Source organism: Adelges cooleyi, unplaced genomic scaffold (assembly GCF_023614345.1).
Source record: "Adelges cooleyi isolate 19-005CV unplaced genomic scaffold, UGA_ACOO_1.1 ACOO_flye_CR_arks_rails_tigmint_CR_PRNA_651, whole genome shotgun sequence".
Lineage (NCBI taxonomy): Eukaryota > Metazoa > Arthropoda > Insecta > Hemiptera > Adelgidae > Adelges > Adelges cooleyi.
Window position 1 is genome coordinate 5,996,581 of NW_026096352.1, and position 21,402 is coordinate 6,017,982.

At 29.0% G+C, this 21,402-nt stretch overlaps 2 protein-coding genes across 2 annotated transcripts in view; one reads left to right on the forward strand and one right to left on the reverse strand.

Moving 5' to 3' along the window:
* Window positions 1-14,369, forward strand: part of LOC126844347 (scavenger receptor class B member 1-like) — a 33,935-nt gene extending 19,566 nt beyond the window's left edge. Inside the window, exons 3-11 of the mRNA XM_050582487.1 lie at window positions 7,605-7,696; window positions 10,324-10,487; window positions 10,915-11,056; window positions 11,456-11,656; window positions 11,776-12,013; window positions 12,234-12,392; window positions 13,149-13,267; window positions 13,342-13,467; window positions 13,964-14,369. Of these exons, the coding sequence (XP_050438444.1) occupies window positions 7,605-7,696; window positions 10,324-10,487; window positions 10,915-11,056; window positions 11,456-11,656; window positions 11,776-12,013; window positions 12,234-12,392; window positions 13,149-13,267; window positions 13,342-13,467; window positions 13,964-14,164 (1,442 nt within the window). The 3' untranslated portion in view covers window positions 14,165-14,369. The remainder of the gene's footprint in view (window positions 1-7,604; window positions 7,697-10,323; window positions 10,488-10,914; window positions 11,057-11,455; window positions 11,657-11,775; window positions 12,014-12,233; window positions 12,393-13,148; window positions 13,268-13,341; window positions 13,468-13,963) is intronic.
* LOC126844345 (uncharacterized) overlaps window positions 1-21,402 on the reverse strand; it is a 173,070-nt gene that overhangs the window by 107,644 nt on the left and 44,024 nt on the right. The window lies entirely within an intron of this gene.

Consider the following 21,402-nt stretch of genomic DNA (forward strand, 5'->3'; position numbering starts at 1 on the left):
GAGGGGCGCGTTGTCCATGTTATTACACCTGTGTGTGTGAGTTTTTTTGAAACTCTGTTAACTTAGTAAGTCTTTATTTTCATTGATTGGAGTGCTTTTTATACGACAATAACCAATAACACGGGTATTAGAAATATTATGTAGACTTATAACAAAACGTATCGCGGCTGCATGCCTAAGTTTTTGTTTTTCAACGTGTCAGTCGATCGTTCAAAGAAAGTGCCACCGGTCTCTGATAAACAGACAGAAAAAAAAGCAATTCGCCTTGATTCGGGTCCATGCTCCGCCACACAACCGGCTGGCTGTCTCGTTACTGGATCATGTAGGTTAAGGGCAATCTCCGTCATCTATGACCGGATTCGACCGAGGCGTTCGGTGATGCGATAATACTTATACCAATTATTATTATTACCAAAAGTGTATAGTCGACGGACAAAATTTAATATTACATTGATGACATATTATTTTAGTAAACACCATAAACGAAAACAAGATAATCTTTTGGATTAGCGTCGTTATATAATATATTAACAGTAACCAACTCAAATGATATATACACCGTTCTAATAAAAATATGTAAATAGGTGTACGTGCGTACAATAAAAAATAATCGTATAAGACAATAAACGATAGTTATGGCACAAAATAAACAGAAGGGAATCTTAGAGTTTATCAAAAAACGGACAGACATATGGAGATTTAGCCAATGATGCCAGAACTCAGATATTTCTCTTTTTAATTTTTCTGTAATTTATGGGTTCAATTATTAAATGTCGTATACCGACAACGATGTCGTCGGCATTTTTTGCATTTGTCGAGTGAACAGTTTAACCGGAATAAACGAAAAATGAGAATTTTCCTTCACCTACCAGCATTGTCCATTTCGCGATCATTTTCAAGTTGGACGTGATTTTATCTCGTCCAATAAGAGCCTATGTAAACGTTGTATAGTTCCTTTTCTGTCTATTCTGTGATTATGGTTTGTTATAAATGCCTGGGAAAAAAACTATGTCTTCAATACCAAATGCATTTTTATCGTGAAGTACCCAGACCCAGGTAAAAACATATTATACAATTATGAATGTAAAAAACTGTGCCTACTTAAACCAACCGAAGACTAATAGCAGTTGCTGAAGACTGTATTTAAAATTGTTTTATTCATGGCCTATAATAATATAAAATTAAAAATACCAACACATTTTATAATAAAGTAACCGCAATGATTACGATTCACGCTAGAAAGTTTATCGTGTCACTCGCGATCCTAGGTAAATTTATCAAATTTTATTAAACTAAAAAATTTTTAATTTTATTAAAATAAATGGTTTGTAATATAAGTCTGATAATGTATTTTTTTTAAGGGGATAACCAATAAAACGTCTTCGTCGGTTTTAGCATATACCCACAGCGTGTAAACAACTAAAATTTTATGATTCTATTCACTAATATTTAATTCCATTGTTTGCTGCCAGCTAAAAACATTAAAATTCATAAGATAAGTGATTTTGCCAACATTATGTCTAATGTTTACATAATATATTTTACTGTATTGTTTGTTTAGTTTACGGTAATTTATAAATTTGCGTTTATTAAATAGTGTTTTAACATTTCAATACAATGTTTTTGTAATTTATTTTATTATACTTTGCACAAATCGTATTATTCCTTTTTTAACTCAGAACTTAGGAATTTTAGTAACAAACAATGTTTTTCACGAGTTCATCAATTTTTTAATTATTTGTTCTCTATCTTTTTACGCTTCAACAAGCACTAATGCATAGTAAATAAACTAAAATAACGTAGTTAATAAGTATGATGCTGCAGGTATTAATAAAAATAAAAAATAAATTATTTTATAAAAGCCAGCTATAGTCCGCATTTTTGATCAAATAGTAATATGTGATTTACCATTTTGGATTATAATTTTTCACAAGTAAATCAATTAATCGTTCGATGGATCTCATCATTATTTCTTTTTATACATATTACTGTAAGTGATCAGCTATCTAATATTTAAAGAAATAGTTTACACATTTAAAATAATATAGTCAAAAAAAAAGTAGAAAATCATATATTATTATAATTAAAATATAAAATTATATATTAAATCATACGGACTAAGTTATTTTATCAAAAGAAAAAATTAGGAAGGAATTGGAAGGAAATGATATCGTGTGACACTTTAAAGACTTAAAAAAAATATATTAAAATTATTGCTAGATAAAAATGTCTTTGATGTATATCTTAAACTATAGACACAAAATGTTGTGGGTGTAGACAGAAAAATAATTTAAAAAGACAATCACATCATTGTAACCAATAGCTTCTCTGTGCCGCATCGAAGCTAAAATAGCGTACTACTCCCTCGTTAATAAAAACGAAATTTAATGGTTAACTTCATTAATCATTAGTGACAGTAGAAAACTTCTTCCAAATCAAAAGCAGATATTTCTCATTCCAGCCTAGCATGAATCTAATATTAATGTGACTTGCCTAGTTTTTGATGTTATCAATGTTTCTATGTTTTTAATTGTATTCGTAGTTGAACTAGTTTACATAATACAATATATTATTACACATCATACACTATTATACGTCTTGCTTTCACGCCAGACAATTTACATTAAGACCATTTCCAACAATCTTACACAAATGGTAAACAAGTTGATATACTCATTATTCGCTCATTTTGTATTGACAATTATTATTATCGTTGGTTCTCATTAAGAAAACACCTGTTTCCTTGACAAAACATTACACATTGTATAACACCGCAAACAGTTATTGTCTATTTTTTAATATTTGCAGACTTAGTTTTATTGTATTGATTTTTAAAATCCCCTCGTTGTTTCTAAATGATACACAACAAGATAATCTTTAATCTTATCTCAGCGGATGCTAGGGAGAGTCTGGTTAATAAATATGAGCAATGACAATTATATAGTTAGTAACAATTAGAAAAATGTATAGATGCTTGTTGACGATAATAGTTTGCCGGAAGTTCGTATAATAGTCACATAAGTCGGTTTACTAAGGATTACGTCCTTAAACTATTTCCTCAAAATAAATATTATTTACTAAATGTTAAGTATACTTATGCTTTCTACCACACGTCTGCATCGTCTACTCAGTGTAGGTTCAAGCTTGATAATATTTCTTGTTATTACAAATAAAAGATAAACATAAATTTCTGAAATAACAACTAATAGTCCTAAAACATAAATATAAATTTAACCTAAAAACAGTAAAGATTTGATCTGTTAATGTGTATAATATTAGAGGTGTTCATGATGTAATTTGTATTATAATAAGTATTATTAGTAACCATCAACCAATCAAGATGTTTTTAATTTATTGTCAGTGGGTACATGCCATAATCCATTACCTACTTCATCACAATCATACGTACATTAATAACGAATAGTTAATTGCAAGACAATTGATTGGGAAATAATTTAAGTATGCGATAATATGAAGCTGGCCAATTGATAGTAAGATCGTTATTTTTTTTAAAATCAGCTATAAAATATCATGTGTTACTACACTAGTATATTGTAATAATTACTGTAGCCTGTAGGTATATACAGACTACAGTTAAAAAGTGAGATAGACACTGTAACGCGCAATATTGATTGTAATTAAATTGAAACGTCATCAAAAAAGTAAACATAAGGATACCAGTCTTGTAAATAGAAAAAAAATATACTGACCAAAGCAATAGCTTAAATTTAAATTTCTATTTTTAGTTTTTTGTTTTCTGCAATTAAAGTTCTACACAAAACAAAATATATATATTAGCTTCGATGCGTAGTTGAGAAGATTTGTTTTTATAGTGTCTAAACTCTAAGCTGCTGAACCGCAAACTCATGGAAAATATCCAAAAAATGTCATAATATTATCCAACTTGAAATTACAGCGCTCTATAACTTTTTAAAAATATAGTCGAATTAGATCCAAATTAGTATGGAATATTTTTAAGATACACTACTATCGATAAACGTTGACAAACCAAAAATAAATACAGGGTGATTTTTTTTATCATAGGCCACTCAACATCTCACTGGGTTTAATTAATAATTGAATATTTTTTTTCATAGTGTTTTTAAATTATAATGTGATCTCAATTTTTCGCAAATTATTATGTTTCTACCCCCTTTCTAACTAGTTTTTTTGATTGCAACTTTTGAAACTTAAATGATTACGTATATATATATTTTTTAACTTTTTAAATTAAGAATATTTTACTGAAAATGTTGACTGGTTGATAACCAATTTTGCATAATTATTTTTAAAGTTATAACAGTTTAAAAGGTTAAGTTTAAAAGGGGAAGTGCGGTTGGGAAGAGCGGGCAAATAAAAATAATACTACAGATTATACAACAAATTATTAGAGACAGACGATCAACTCTAATCGTATCCAACCTTTTATTAAAAATATAAATTTAAGCATATTATAGCTTTTACAAAATAACTGTGTCGATTTTTGTACTTCCATCTACCATCTACAGATTTGCATCGAAGCGTTTATTTTGAAATGATTTCATTACATTCAGATATTCAATAATAATTCCTGAAGACCTGTGATGTTTCACACCCCGACTTACTCCGTCCCTACTATGCCGCCACCCCACTGTACTGTTTTTTTATTATACAGTAAAAATGTTATTAACATTTTTGTGTCTGAAAAAATATCTTAAAAGGTATTTATGACCTATTCATTTTATATTTTGCTGTCTGCGATGAGTACCAAGCATTCTGATCCGAAATCAATAATTGTTATTTTTTTGTTATATAATATATATTATTTAGTATGTGTGTGTAAAGTATTGACAATGATTTGATTTTGAATGCAATTAACAATGTGACGACCACAAACAATTAACCAAACATAATTTCTACATGAAAAATAGTTAACCTTCCGGCGACGGTCGCGAGGTAGCACTGAAAACGCTGTTATCACGTTGCGTTTTTTTTTTATGATAACAAAAAAGGAGCGCTCGTCGGAAGGTTAATAATGCACGTCAGACAATAACGCCCTCGCAGTCGAAATAGCAATTAATCAACGTCGGGTTTCATCCGACGACTGTCCTTGATAATCATGTACCATACGCCTTCGGGATGAAAAAATAATAATAAAAGGGATCGCGAGCCACATCATCACAGCTGGTTTACTCGTTAGGCCGATGATAACCGTGATATATATATTTTCGAATTTCATCGTCGTGTTTTCGGAATCTCCGACGGAGTGCCGTCAAGTTGGTCAAGGGCGGCAGACGTGTTCTGGTTAACTTTTTTCTTCATAAAAATTCGTTTTAATTTCCATTTCAATTTTCACTAAACACTGGCAATTATTACGTCATCGCTCTCCGAGCACCACGCCGTCGACCCCGAGCAGTGTTATTATTATACATATAGGTAGGCACCTATTATGTATATTAGGTATTTATTATTAGATTATAATACATAGGTATGTGATCATAGCTGTCCAATTTACGTGACAAGTTATTATCAAAATACCAATCAAAAAAGTTATTGAAAATACTAAAAATTGTTAAGCGTTAAGACTATAATAGGTATTATAACCCGTCAGATTATCAGAGGAAAAACAGTTGTAATTTATTAAACAGTTCGGGTACATTAACGACAGTAAATTAATATCATCTTTTTATTACTTCGTTCTCCGTGTTCGAACAGCTGTGGCCAATGATCAAACTGACCAAATAGGTAAAATAGTTGACTTAGGAACGAATTTCATCCAGGCATTGAAACCGGATTCCCTCAATTAAAAAAATAAAGGGGCTTCAGCTCTCAGTCTGCTCTTTAAAGCATGCTAACACATTGTATTGTTATAAAGTCTATTTTTTTTTTAAATCAATCATTGACTATAAGGTAGAAATAGCTTATCGTGGAATTAATGATTTATCGTTAATTAAACACAATTAAAATACTATAATTAACATAAGCATGTAGACATACAATCAAATAAAACGTTTTTAATCGTAAAATAAATGAACCAATACCGTGTTAATAATATCATTGTAAGTGTGCACGTAATTACACAGTACCTACGGAGAAAAGCAACTTCGCGGTAATACCAGCAACTTAAGCATTAGCACTTGGGCGTCTATAAAGATATTAGGCACAGCAGGTATACGACATAATTATATTATTATGGAATAATTTTACAATCATTTTTTAAGCGTCTTTGCTGGTAGGTATATCTTAGTTATTATTTATACTCAAGTGTATAATAGCTGGGTATAAATTGAGTTTAAGAAACACTAGTTGTTCAACGACTCACAGTGTATTATTTAAGTATAGTATTTTCTTATATTTTACGGTTGCGTTTAAATTTATGGAATAAACGTGACCGTGTCTATAAAATAACGATGCATACAATGTTGTATTTACAAACGGAACGGATTTTTCGAAAATATGAACTTATATGAGTTACAAGAAAAAATAATATACTGCCGCGTCAAAATTAAAAAGTACATAAGTAATATTATTGTGCAAACGTAAGGAACGCTGTGCTTACTCGCTCTTAATCAACTACCTCTAACAATTACAATAAATTCAGAGAAATCAAATCACCCGTATGCAATGTTTCTTATTGTTTCTATATTTGTTTATGCGAGTACACATCGTGCTTACACTATGAAGTATGACAGTAATTCGTGTCAAAATATAATACTATTTGTCGTTTCTTTATATTATACATCACCAACATAAAACCACATATTAATTTACTTGAATTATCTTTGTGGTTTCGTTTTGTGTTACTTTCTTGTATACCTGAAAAAACGTACGTGTAAAACGTAAGACAATTTTCAGGGTCAATGATACTTTAAAATTTTGATTTTGTCATTAAGTTTACAACTAGGTGCTAATATTTATTTGTATTAAAACTCACCATTGAGATAATCAAACATATTATATTCTCTCGTGATATCTAATAATCTTGTGCAATCTTGTTCAATTATTCATCAATTATTGATAAAGTGCAAAAAAAAAAGACTCAAATAATTAACATAATCAGCATAGGTCAAGGTAAAGGTATGTTAAGGTTAGGTAGGTTAAGGTTTTGGTAAGCCAATTTAAGGTCCAATCTTATATTAACTTAGTATTCGTTGTGTCTGTTTCAACAAACCTGGGCATTATTTATTTAAATAACAAATGTTAAATATCTTCTTTAAATAAGAAGTTATTTGAAATAAATTTGTATTCCTAAATCAAATAAATCATTTGAAATAATTATTTATTATTTATCATTTCAGATATTTTATTTAAATATATTTTTGTATAGATAATTGTTTATAGGAAAATAAAATCCTATTATTTATTTTAAAGTGTGCATTTTTATAAATTTTTTATTTTAAATAATTATTTAAATTTTCATTTAATAAACAATTATTTAAATAAGGCCTAGGTTTGGGCCATTTAGCTGTGATACGGATGCCATATTTTATATGCCTGTAGACTATCCATTTATAAATTTAATTTTAACTTTAATTAGTTTTACGCATTTATGAATTAATTAATCTATAGAATATGTTACCACGTACAACTTATGTTTATTAATATTGCTTTTTTTTTCGTTTCAGGAAATTCATTTTTCATATTCTCAGCGTTAGTTATATTCTTTGTGGGCAGCATTACGATTGTATATACTCCATTTGATATTTTAATGAATGAGGTAAATGTTTTATTGTTATTTTATTATTAGTAAATATTTATAGTGAAGTGTGAAAATATAATATACTTACACACTATGTAGCCTTCGTTGATATTTTGTAATATCGATGATGCTTAATTTTAGGGTTTTGACTTCAATTTAACAATTCTAAATCTAAAAAATAGATTACTCAATGCGTATATTGATAAATAAATCATACATATATTAAGTTACTACGCAATAATTAATAATTTAATTGTTACTTGTTTTGTCAACTGTCATATCCTAACTTCAAAGTGTTTCGGACAACATATAATTTTCTTTACCTATTAGAGTTCGTAGGTTTTTTTTAATTTCAGCTAAATATAATTATTGTTTATACCCTTTTAATATTATAATGTTATACATTAATTAAATTTCATAATATAATTAAAATATATAAGGACTTTTCTTGTTTTTATCTAAAACCTATGCTACTGATTACTAATAAATTTAATAAGTCAAAATTTTCATTTTCGTTTTTTCTATTGATAATTTTAACTTGTAATACTAATTATTATAAACTATTATTTTATTAGTGAGAGTCTAGAGTGAACCATCCTCAATTTTAATAGATATTAGGAATTTTTAATAGAAATATTTATCGTTAAAGCTGTCTTTGACATGAGCCATTTTATTTGAAGTTTACAGTTTTGTTATACGTATAAATAAGTTATCATACTTATAAGATATTAAATAAAAATCAAACAAATCATTTAGGTCTTTTAAAGTATTTAAAAAAATATCTATACTCTTTATAAAATGTTATTTATAGAGACGGTTTTTTTAAAACATTACGAATGGTCGTTAGTAGTAGCATTGATTATAAATAATATTATTTTTAAAGGTAATATTATTTATAATTAATGATAGTAGTACAGAAATTAACTTTTAATAAATTATGAATCATACATTCATAATTCTCATCAAAATTAAAACCAAATAAAAATGTATTCTTATTGATCAGTTATAACCTATTTTGCCTGTAGTATTCTTAGAACTTTACAATTTTGGTGGCACTACAACAATACTCAACGACGTTTACGGGGTTATTTTTAATGGACTTGAAAAAATTAATGAAAATAAAACAATTACGAATACCTGTTCACTATATATTTCACTTGAGACTTGAGTTCAACTACCAACAAACGAAGACAGTTTATGATACAACTAGTTTTTATACCTAAAATAACGGACTCATAAAAAAAACTTATTTGAAAGTTAACATAAATAATGTGTTCAACATTACTTTACTTGGCCATAAATATTTTGTTTTAAGTTTCAAAAAAATCTGTTAAAAATATTCAAACTATCGAATTATAATAATATATTATATTATGTTCTCGTCACAGTTGGTGTCCCACTCGACGTTTGCTGCATGTACTAAAGTTATAGGTACATATAACCACATAGAAATAAATTCAAAACAGTGTTAAAAAGCTAATCACGATATCATCATGACCGGGGACGTCTAGAAATAAAAATTATAGGCGCGGATGTTACTAGAAATTGTTAGTTTTGACATATCACCCGATTAGGGAACCTGTTTTTACCACGCCATCTACGGGTTCAAGGATACTCAATGTAGGTCTCGTAGTCCATTTGATATCCTCTTCCCGATTAAACCTTGTCAACAACATTTCTACTGCATATCACTAAACTCAAAACTCGAAAGAGTTCTTTTGGCAGACAAAAAAAAAAATTAGCATGGACAAGAAAAACACTTAAAAGAAAATAATCTAAAAAAATGTTGGTTTTTAATAATAATAAAAAATACATAATGTATATTAAATGCAAAGTGCAGTGAATAGATTCTTTATATTAACAGATATGATTTTTAATCGAAACAAAAGCTACCCACTGCATACATTTAATTTAACTTAATTTCATTAATTCAAACGAGGTAATTAAAATGCTGCGTTTAGTCGTCAGATGTCAATTACTGACGTGTGACAATGTTATCTAATTTGACATTGAGATGACAACTATCAAAATACAATGTGTAAATTGTAATTAAGTATTCAATGGTCATTGGAAATAACCGAGTAGACGATGAGTAGGTACGTTCAATGATCCACGATCACTCTAATATTGTAAACATACAATGTAAATTACACCATACACCTACTTGCAAATAGATAAATTTTAACTGTGTAAAACGCACGATATTTCTTAATTTTAAGCAAGATAAAAATATAATTTCATATTCTAAACACAAAATTTAAATAATTTTTCGTGAACATTTCCGTTGGACAATTTGCCAAAAAATATGGTTTTGCCTTGAAAATATAAAACAAAAAATAGAGATGCACAATGTACTAGTGCTATTATAATGTCATGCGCATGCCAATGCATCATTTACACATAATTGTGTTTTTATCCGTACGTTAATAGTATGGTCGAGAAAATCAATATCTTCTTAGTATTTACATTGAAAAGCTGAAATTAAATCTAAAAATATTCGACTCTAAAGAATTAATATTCTTCAACAGGATCAATTATTCAGATATAAAACTTATTTGTAATGGCTATCGTTAAAGAATAGAATCCTTATACAAGTATCTAAATTATAATGGATAATAATCGGTCGTGTTTTTCTTTTATTTCAGAGACTGAAAATGGTGAGGGGTCTACCAGCTTACGAATGGTGGAAAAATCCTCCCGATGAGGTATTGCTCAGAGTTTATTTATTCAACGTGACCAACAGTGAAAGGTTTGAAAGTGGTCTTGATAGCAAACTCGAGTTGAACGAAATCGGTCCAATAGTTTTCAGGTAAGAAAAATGAATTCCAAAATGTACTGAATAGTAAATACTGTACAACTCAATATTCTTCCGTAAACTACAATGCACACTATTTAATACTACGAATTATGGTGTGTAGGCAATAATTTAAGTTGTAATAATCATTTTTTTAAATACCATCACTACTCTAAAATTATTCACTTGCAGTCAGTATACACTAAAGTGATGTATTACACATCATAGTGATCCGTTGTTTAAACCGTCGCGTCGATTAATATAATTATTCACACTTTCATTTTGGACATTTATTGTAATCACTCGCAACCGTGTTTGTTGGAATCTAATAATTATTAAAAAGACATTTTATCGATTTTTTCCCTTAAACTGAAAACATAACACACTTCACGATTATATAGTTCAATTATGCGTTACTTATTCTTGGGCGAAATCTTTACAGAGAACTGTTGCGGCATAGTGACGTGAGATTCAACGACAACGGTACAATGACTTACATGGCCACCAGGACTGCTATGTTTTTGCCTGAAATGACCGATGTCGACTTGAACGCTCACTTAATCCTACCCAATTTTGCAGCGTTGGTACGTATACGGCAGTTATTTACTGCAAGTATTCATTATTAAATAATAATTACCGTTTATTTAATTTTTCAACAGTTTCTCTTTGAAAAAAAGTTCAATTAGTTTAGTATTGATAACAAATAAATTTAATTAATGAAAATTTATTATAAATAATAAATTAAGGAAATACAATTTATTTTCTAGACATGAACTGTAAAAATTAAAAATAAACTTGGTTATCAAGACTTAAATTTGTTTAAAAAAATGTACATTATCAATTTATGTCACGATTTAAAATCAATATACTAAATACGCGACCGCAATATGCTGATGTGTTTTGAGGATACTTTCAACCTGCACTAAATTATATTTTTTCTCATCGAAACATAATTATGTAAATATATATTTTTTTTAATTCAGGGAATGGCTTCGTATTTGTGGGATGCTTCGACTTTCACTAAGTATGGTTTTACTCTTATGATGAAAATGCTGGACACGAAAATGTTCATTAAAACTACTGTGGATGATTGTTTATGGAATTTGACTGATCCGCTAGTCCAAAAAGCAAAAACTATGATGCCCAGCTTAGTTCCCGAAGAAAACATGGGAATATTGCACCAGGTAAACCCATCTGCTAATGCTTCGCGTTATATGCTTACTCTGGAAGCTCCTTAAAATTCACGGACCGACCACCGATAGTCAGTTGTAATTTTGAGCAATGCGTGTGTTGTCGGTTTTAGATCTACAACAAATTTACAGATGAAGTGACCGTGTACATGGGACCGGAAAATGGGCGAAGGTTTTTCACGGTAGACAATTACAACGGAAGACAGAATCTAGGGCTTTGGGACGATGCACATTGCGACAGTGTACAGGGTGCGACGGAAGGCGTTACATACCACCAGTTTATATCGAAGAACGATACGTTAAAGTACTTACGAAAAACCATGTGCCGAGTAACACCTCTTAGATACAAAAGTAAACCTACCACTTGTAAAATTGTGTAATTTTGCATGTCTTTACTGCATTTTCCTTCATTGGCGTATCCTACGTACGTGGGATAGGCGATGGTCAATTTATAAGTATTCTTTTCAACATATCTCCTTCTTTGCATACATCCCCTACATATATCCCCGTATTATGCACTTTAATTTGATTTCATTCGACCGTATTTATTGAAGTTTTCTTCCAACTTTAGATGAGGTGGCCAAATCGGGCATGACCATGTACAAGTTTGTTTTGCCGCACAACGTGTTCTCACACCCGCAAACCGACCCAACCCTAGAAGACTGTTTCAACAACCCTAAATCGTTTCCTTTACTATCAGGTCTGTCGGACGTATCACCTTGCTATTACGGTAAGTCTTAAACTTATTCGAACGATCAATTTACTGTGCTTAACTTATAGTTTAGCACTGTAGCTACGACGCAACAGTAGCAAAAAAAATCTATACAGCTTCACTGAGTATGTATAATATTAATGCATATTTATGAGTATACCTTTTAAGTACAAAAAACTAGGATATTATGTGTGAAATTGGTTTATATTAAATCTCCAAAATTTTAATTAAAAGAACTAAGCGAACTGCATTTAATTGTAAATTGCTGTATAATACGTGATGATTACGTGATGGTCATTCAAACCGATCTCGGGTCAAGGAGACTATATTATTATTATATCCTAAAATAAATAAATTTACAATGAGTTCGATAAAAATCTTTTAAAATAAAAAATATAGTCGATTATGACTGAATAGAATATGTGTTTTCAATATTTGTTGTATGTATATTCGAATTTCTAAATTTAATTTATACCTAATAACTTACGCACTCAGTTGTATTGATTAATGCAATGGTTAAAACGAATAGCTGAGAATATTTGAAATAGTTAAATTCTTATAATTCGTCTTACTTCAAACCTTAAGAAATACTTTCTTCAACTGTACTTACCTAGTTGCAAAAAAATCATGAGCTAACGTTCAATTACCGTCGTCATTTTATATAAACGTCCGTTGCAGTGTGCATTAACGGGAAAGCAATCCTTATTACAATTCAACAAAATATACACACACAATCGTTTGAGGAAATATATTTATGTTTGTGTATTTTTACAGATTTTCCTATAGCCGCTTCTTTCCCTCACTTCCTCAACGGCGACCCAGCGCTTCGGGAAAACCTTTCTGGTCTAAATCCTACCGAAGAAAAACACGGATCATACTTGATCGTCGAGCCCGTAAGCAAAATCACAAGACAATGAACCTAAATGGTTTTAAACTAAACTAATTTATTTGATCCATATGTTTTCAGCTAACGGGGGTACCGTTTGAGAGCAGAGCCAGAAGCCAAAGCAATCTAGTCGTGCGCCCTGTCAATGGGTTCACTAACGTCGACAAATTCAGCAACATGACCATACCTATGTTTTGGGCAGAATATGTGAGTGCAGCGCAACGGCGTGGCTTTAATATGATAACTTTTAATAATAAACAAAATTACGTTTTATACTTACACAAACTAAACTTTAAATTCACCACGTCCTATGAAATAGTATTTTTTGACTTAACTAATTGCATTATTTAAGTAGTAATTTTAGAATATTTTAGCTAACTTGTAAACAATTTTATCAGAAAATTAATTGCGCAGTTTTCGAGAAAACTGTATCAGAGAAATATATTTTCAAAAGAACATTATTAGTAAAGAACTTAAAATAAATAATAGTTAACTAGTATAAACATGTTCGAATACATTAACATATTTTTCTTAAGTCTATGTAAACTAGAAATTACTAAAAGAGTAAATTGAGCATTTTTTCAATGAATATGTATGTAAAATGACCAAACACACACCCTCCGTTTAATTATTTGCAAGTCGACTGTGTGTCATCTCGTCTACTTCATCGTGTGTCTTATTTTCCTCTTATGTCATGTTTCAGAACCAAGTGGGCTTGCCTTGGTATATTACTAGCCTGATGTACTTCACGGTCATCGTTTTGCCGTACACGCAAACCTTTGGAAGTATTACTATGATGGTAATCGGACTCGCTATGGTCGGCAAGTCGATCCTTAACGCGGCGACCGGCTACAAAAAACCATTGTACTCTTATAGTTCTTTAGATCTCTTGCCGTCGATTTAAATATAATTTTTAATGCCCTTATTTTATAAATATTATTGCTAGTTAACTTTGTATTTAACTATTACGTACCTATAATTTGTAAGTTATACAAATGTATTTTATATTATTTTTTAAGTGTTATATATATATACAAATCTAATATATTATTCGTCATATTCATCAATATTTACTCATCAACTGTATTCTAAGATCAAAAATGTATTTATTTAAAGTATGATACAGCGAACTGGAATCATCTTATGATGAACGTTTGTTTGTGTGATTGATACAAATTAAAATTCATTTTAAAAAAATCATTCGTGTTTATTTATTTATTAATTAATTTGTATTGTTTTCTGATAAAAGTACTAAAAAATACTATCTCTAGAGTTTTATCCTTAAAAACAATTTATACTTACCGGAGTATATTCCTTTATTTTATTCCTTTATTCCTAGGAGTGCGACCACAAAGATTCTGATATATTTATGTTACTTATGTTACTTCTGTATCTTGTACTACAGCATTCCGAACTCCTAATAATACAAGTCTTTCTTCACCCTTTGACATCTTGATTACGTGATCTATAATTTTGTAAATCTCTTCTGCATCTTCTTCATTACTATTTGGGGTATGGCATATAAATTTGTACAATTATTATGTCCTAGGTTCTCTTTTGAGGACCTCTTTTGGTATACCTGCTCGAGTTCTAAGTGTTTTCTGGTACCTATGCCTGTAATCTGTATGAATTAACGCACGCTATAAATCTTTAACATATGACCATCTCATTTCCAATCTCCTCAGAATATTGACTTTTATATTCGCCGTTTCTACCCATGAGTTATCCCGCTTTCCACACTGTAACAAAGTTCACGCATTGTATATATTATTTCGGATTTTTAGACATATATTATCTTATTTACTAATAAGTCATTGCAAAATAAACAAAAATATTTCATAGATTTAACGATAGTAAAATATACAATAGTTCTGGCTCATAAATGCACACAGCAATGTCTTAAAGAACTACCTAACAACACGATTTTGTTAATCTTCGGATTCATCTTTCAACATAAAAATTAACATTTTCAAACACTAAAACTACACAAACGACACACAAATCGAATAATGACCATTCAAAAACGGTTACTTACAGCTGTACCGCAATTCGTGAGCAAATTTTACTGCGGGTCGACGATAATTTCAATAGCTCCGTCAATAGTGTTCATGATATATTGCTGGTCGTTGTCCGACACATACATGTCAAATTTAATAAACCCCTGTGGAACTCGACGAATGTCAAAGAGACGTTGGTGGTTAAAGGTATTTAATTTAAGTAGTCAAAATTTGTCTCGACAGGCAATAGCGTAATACAAAAAAGCAGTATAGTATAGTAAAAAAAAGCCTATTTAAAATTGAATGTGTTTCTATGGTCATTCACATGCGTATAGTCCACATACGCATATTCAATATTAACATTTTTGAAGTATAAATCAAACAATGTAACTCTAGAGCTACAATGTACTATGTTTAAAGCACAATACATTTCTGATATACATATTGGTGCCTATACATATGAGTTGACAGGGAACTATATCCCTGGCTTTTCTAATGAATACCTTTATAGAGTTTTTTTGAATGGCGCATAAAGGACTATTACCCTAAGATGGAGGTTTTTTAATCGTTTAGTACTCGGGTGATATGTTCCACCGGTTTTGGTGTTATATTAACAAATAATTTATAACAATATATGTATATGTGTAAATCAATTCCTAACGATAAGGCAATAACGTTTAGAGTGGTTCTTATTCAAACTTTTTTTGGTTTTTGTAGGGATCTGGTAGCACCCTCCCAATTCTAATATTGTTTTTAATTACATTTCGGAAGAATATGAAAAACGTTTTTAATATTTTGATTTTAGACTAATAGTAATCGAGCTGAGTGTAGTTTCAGAAGTTTAAAAATCTGAGGTATTAGAGAAATATAATCTCAAAATTTGAAGCCGATTCGTCCAACGGGGAATTTCCTAAAAAAATCAATATAAGAACCACCTTAATATACATCTCAGTTATCAGGCAATTACATTTTATCAAAAATAATATCCATAAATCAATAATATTCCGATTGTATGCTTTTTGAGCTAAGAAAAAGCCAATTTAATCACAATTGCACCTTAATAGTTTTCGATCAAAATGTTTTATCACAGACATTTCTATCCAGTATATTGTGTTGGAGTGGTTGCGAATGTTGGACAAACGGATTTTTACGGGGCCTTAATACTTACACTTTACCGACGTTAATGATGGTGAGCATTTGTCTTAGATATACAGTTTCTATAAAAAGTAATGTTATTGTTCTTTAAAGAAATAAAAAAGTATCTTTAATTTTTATTTGAAGGGCATTGCTTAACTCATAATTTTCTTTTAAAATAAGGTTAACAACTGTTTAAACGATGGTTACAATATGGACGAAAAAACTATCCAACTTATGGAAGTTCCATGCAAAATATTGGCTTCTTGTTTCGTAGTGATAATGATGCACTTTTGGTACGATAATACTTTAAGAAAATATGAAGAAGAAATTATAAGGATCCGCAACGCCCGAATCATGAGGGCCAACAACTGGTAAGTACCTATATTTTTGAATAGCCCTAAATTTTACTTTTACCCACGAAATTTTTAAATTTCTTAGCGAATTTTCGTTTTGGACCTAGTTGTTGGATATTCTTTAAAAAAGCCCAATCCAAAGTTAAAATTTTCGCATATATTTCGGACTCCAAAGCGGTGGAGAATTATTTTTATTACCATAATTTAAAATAATTTCGATTAAATCAGAATAGAATATGTTATTTTCTAGGCACAGAGTTATGCCTAGAAGACCTCAAAATGAATTAGGTGACACTGGTTACTTATTATTGCGGAACACGTCTAGGGCTATGCACCGGTCATTGCCTATAACCCTAGACGATACGACGACTCGACTGAAACAAACACAGAGTAGTCCGTGGCCAGCCGAAAAAAATCAAATAAAGATTAAAGTACCTACGAGAAGTAAATCCATATGAAAATTTCAAATGTATGATTTCTTATTAAAATACTATACACGCTGTGTATACAAACAAAATTATAACTGGGAATACTTAATTTAATTCATGTTAAGTTTCCTCGAAACATTTTTTGGTGTGAATAATTATTATATTTTATGGTTATAAAATAAAATAATAAAAATAGTCGGGTGCATGTTATAACAGCTGTACATATTATACAAATTAAATAGCTATTTAATAAGAAAAAACAATTTTCCACAAAAATTGTATGGAATTGGATAATATATTAAGTATTATTTAATAAAACAAAATTGCAGTATTTAGAAAACTGTAAATTTAATAATAATAATATGGAAAGTTAAGAAATAAAATAAATTCAATAACTTGCATGTTCAACTTAACAATGAATTAAAATACAACTATTAAATTGCAAATAAATAGTAATTATTGCTTAGAGTTGGATTATGTATGTATAATTAGAAATTATTGTTTTTTTTTTTAATTGATGGTTCGTTTATTAATATAATTAAGACTAAAATCTTTATAATTTATAAAAAACAAAGTAAATTGTATTACCCTTACACAATTTAATACTCACCCTCAATAATGATTATTTTCATATTATATAGGAATAGATGCACAGGAATTGTCGTGCAGCATTAATGGTAGGTGTATCATACAGCAAAAGAGATTTAGTTCTCAAGGTTTTTGACATTGTTCATTGTTCTTCATTGTTTTTGGCGGTGACATATAAGCATATATGTTTTAATATACATTTATCATTTCTGATGTCTCTATAAACTTAAAATTACTATAATAACAAAAACAAACATAATTAATAAAATAACTACTCAAATCGTATTATTATTTTTTGGGTATTAAATTCAATCTAATTAATAGTTGAACAATATAAAATTACTATACGGACAATGGAGTTGTTTTTGAAATACTCCTTGTTTGATGGTTAAGATTATAGTTTATACTACTCCGTGGTTAGGTGATAAGTATTTTCCCCTTTGAACTGTAAATATTGAAGCTCCCTACTGAGATACCAGTTATAAATTATAATACATATACTAATTTATACATTTTCTCACGCCAAATTAAAACACAACAGATAATTAATAATGAAAATGATTTTCACTAAGAATACCTAAGATTTTATGCTATTAAATGTTTACACTAAGCACTAAGGGATATTTAAGGGGGTCTTGGGATACTAAAACTTTAAATTAATACTTTTTCATAACACCTATATCTTTATTTTTTAGCGAGAGATTTGTTGAAATAAAAGTAAATGTAGGTTGAACAGCATTAATTTTAAGTTTATAATAAGTATCTCAAGTCCCTCCTAAATATCCGCTAATGTAACTAAGAAAATCAAATACTTAAATACGAGCTTACTTAGATACGTATTAAAGACGAGCTTGTGTATAACTAGGCAGTGTACCAATAATCATTTTAAATATTAATATAATAGATAAGTAGGTTGTTAACGAGATAAACTTTGTTTTTTAGTTAAAATTGCACATTTACATGGGTTAAATTTACATCGTCAACTGTAAATATTTATGCCACCGAGAAAATAGCATGAGATTATAACATTACAGTATAATAATTTAATTTAAATTATAATAATCTATAGAAGAAGAATGTCTAACTAATTTTTATTTAATTCAGTTAAACTCTGTGTGGTTTGATTGTACTGCAGTATTGTGTGACGACTGACGTAGAAAATGTCAACAACGCGCCTAAAGTTTTCTACATTTATTGTAGAAATGTATATATATATATTTTTTTTTACTTATTAAATTATTAGTATAACAGATTAATTTGTATTCTGTTTTTGAGCATAGAAACATACAATCATTACTTGTTGAGTCCATTTTTACATTTTAAAGGAACTTCTGTATTTCTACCTGTATCCTAAGGGAGTTAGTACATTCCTATTTTAGGCTTTTGGAGTCTTGGTGCTATTTTAAAAGTGATATAATATTTTTAAATATGATATTATTAACATAACATAAAAAAAACGCTGTGGATGGAAACTATGTGTATGAAAATCTGGCCACTTGAAGCATCAACTCCATCGAATAGGTTACTAAAAAAAATAATTAAATGTATCCAAATAGTAAGTTTAAAAAAATATTATATTGTATTTAACGTATAGTAGTTTGAAATTGTATGTACTACATAGGTATAGTATAAAATTAGCTCCAAACATATATTTTATATTTAAATTAAAGGTTTCGTTATTTTTTAATTCATAATCCCCATCCCTAGAAAATATTCAACAGCATCGTAATATGTTTTATTTATAGAAAAATGTAACTTTTTTATTAAAATAAAAACAAAAAAAACATGTATTTGTGTTTAAAAACAGAAAATTATAATTTAAATATTAATAATAAAGTAAAATTTTGTTAAATTTTACTAAAATATATATGAGGCATTTCACGTAAAATCAATGGACTCTTTAGTTTTTGTCTAAAATGAGCACAAACTTTTTGAACATTTACCGCAGTAAAGATTGATTTTCCTTTTGTTTAGGAGTAAATGTTAAAACAAACAATGAAAACGATTCCTAATTAAAAAAAAAATAGGAATTTAATAAACTGACACTTTAAACAATAATTTATTAAACATTGTTTAAAAATTATTTATTTTACAAAAATACAAAATTATAATATTATTTTCATGAAATTATTTATTACAATCAAATGAGATAGAAAAACTACAAACAACAACATCGCTGGTTTTTGTCTTAGGTATTAACTCCTTCAGAACCGACCTTTTTTTTGCTCAATGAAAAAACAATGTTTACTAACTGTTTATTTATGCTTATAATTAGCATCTATGAATGGATTAATAAAACAAAAATCGGACAAATATTGATTGAGTAAAAAATACTTACAAAATGATAACCTATAGTGCACACATGGAAGTTGAGACTTAGTAGAGTATAATCTTTTCTAAGTTCGGAATAAAATATTACATAATATGTGTACATTCGACATAAATAAAAACGATTTACCCGTATTTTTACATTAAAAAAATCAAATAGGTACACTCAATGAGTATTCGGAATATTATGTCTTTGTATAGGAACACGATAAAATCTAAATTGAATTCTAAATTTAAATCTAATTCAAATTTTCATTGCCAATAATTATACGTCAAAAGAATCACCCGGTCTATTATATTATGTTAATAGATATTTAAAAAACATATTTATTGGTATAAAGCGGTCTTATAGTTTCCTCTTATACGAAATTCTTTTTACACATGGTGTTATAATTATTTCTACTAAAAAGTAATACCTAAAGTATAATATTTTTTTATAAAAACACAATTAATGTTACAAACCCAAATAAACATACAATTAAGGTACATATAATACTACAATCACAAGGGAAATCTTAGGGTCTACGGGTATAACGACCTCGCGGGCCCTAGTTATTTTCGACTTTCATTAATGGGAGGTAGTCGTAAGGCCAACCAAAAAAATGGTTTATTTTAAGGCCCCTGGATACCAACCGTTTTTTCAGCCAAAACACATATTTTTTTGTCCATCGCACAGGTCTAACCAGCGATTAGCAATCTAAAAACATATATGAATTTCTTATGTAATTTAATTGAGATCGGTCAGAGCGTTTTTTTCAATTTTTAATTTTAACCCTTTCCAAATTTGAATTTGAATTTTGAAATTTTATAAAATGTTCAAACGTGTTTTATGCGTAGTAGGAATAAGATACCAAAAAAGTTAGCTGACCGATCTTAAGTAAACTTCATGACAAATTCTAATCTGTTTTCAGATTACTTATCGGATCACTGGTTCAGCCTGTGCGATGGACAAAAAATGTACTATTATATTAACTAAAATGGCTTTTACTCATAGACAAAATGGTTTAAATTAAAATAATACCATGATGCTTTTACAAATAAACCGGTAAATTAATTGGCATGGTCGGAAATGTATTAAAACCACTTTTTTCTTAAATATTGCCTATACAAAACTCCTTAAAAATGGTCGGTATCCAGGGGCCTTAATATAATAAACATAATAGCCGTGTTTTTTTTTAATTTCTTGGCAAAATATTATTTGAAATTAAAAAAGTTTAAACGATGAAATGATGTGTTATAGTTTGGTTTGTTATAATTTGTATTAACGAAATAGGTACTAACACTACCAAGTTAATTGAATATTATAACTTT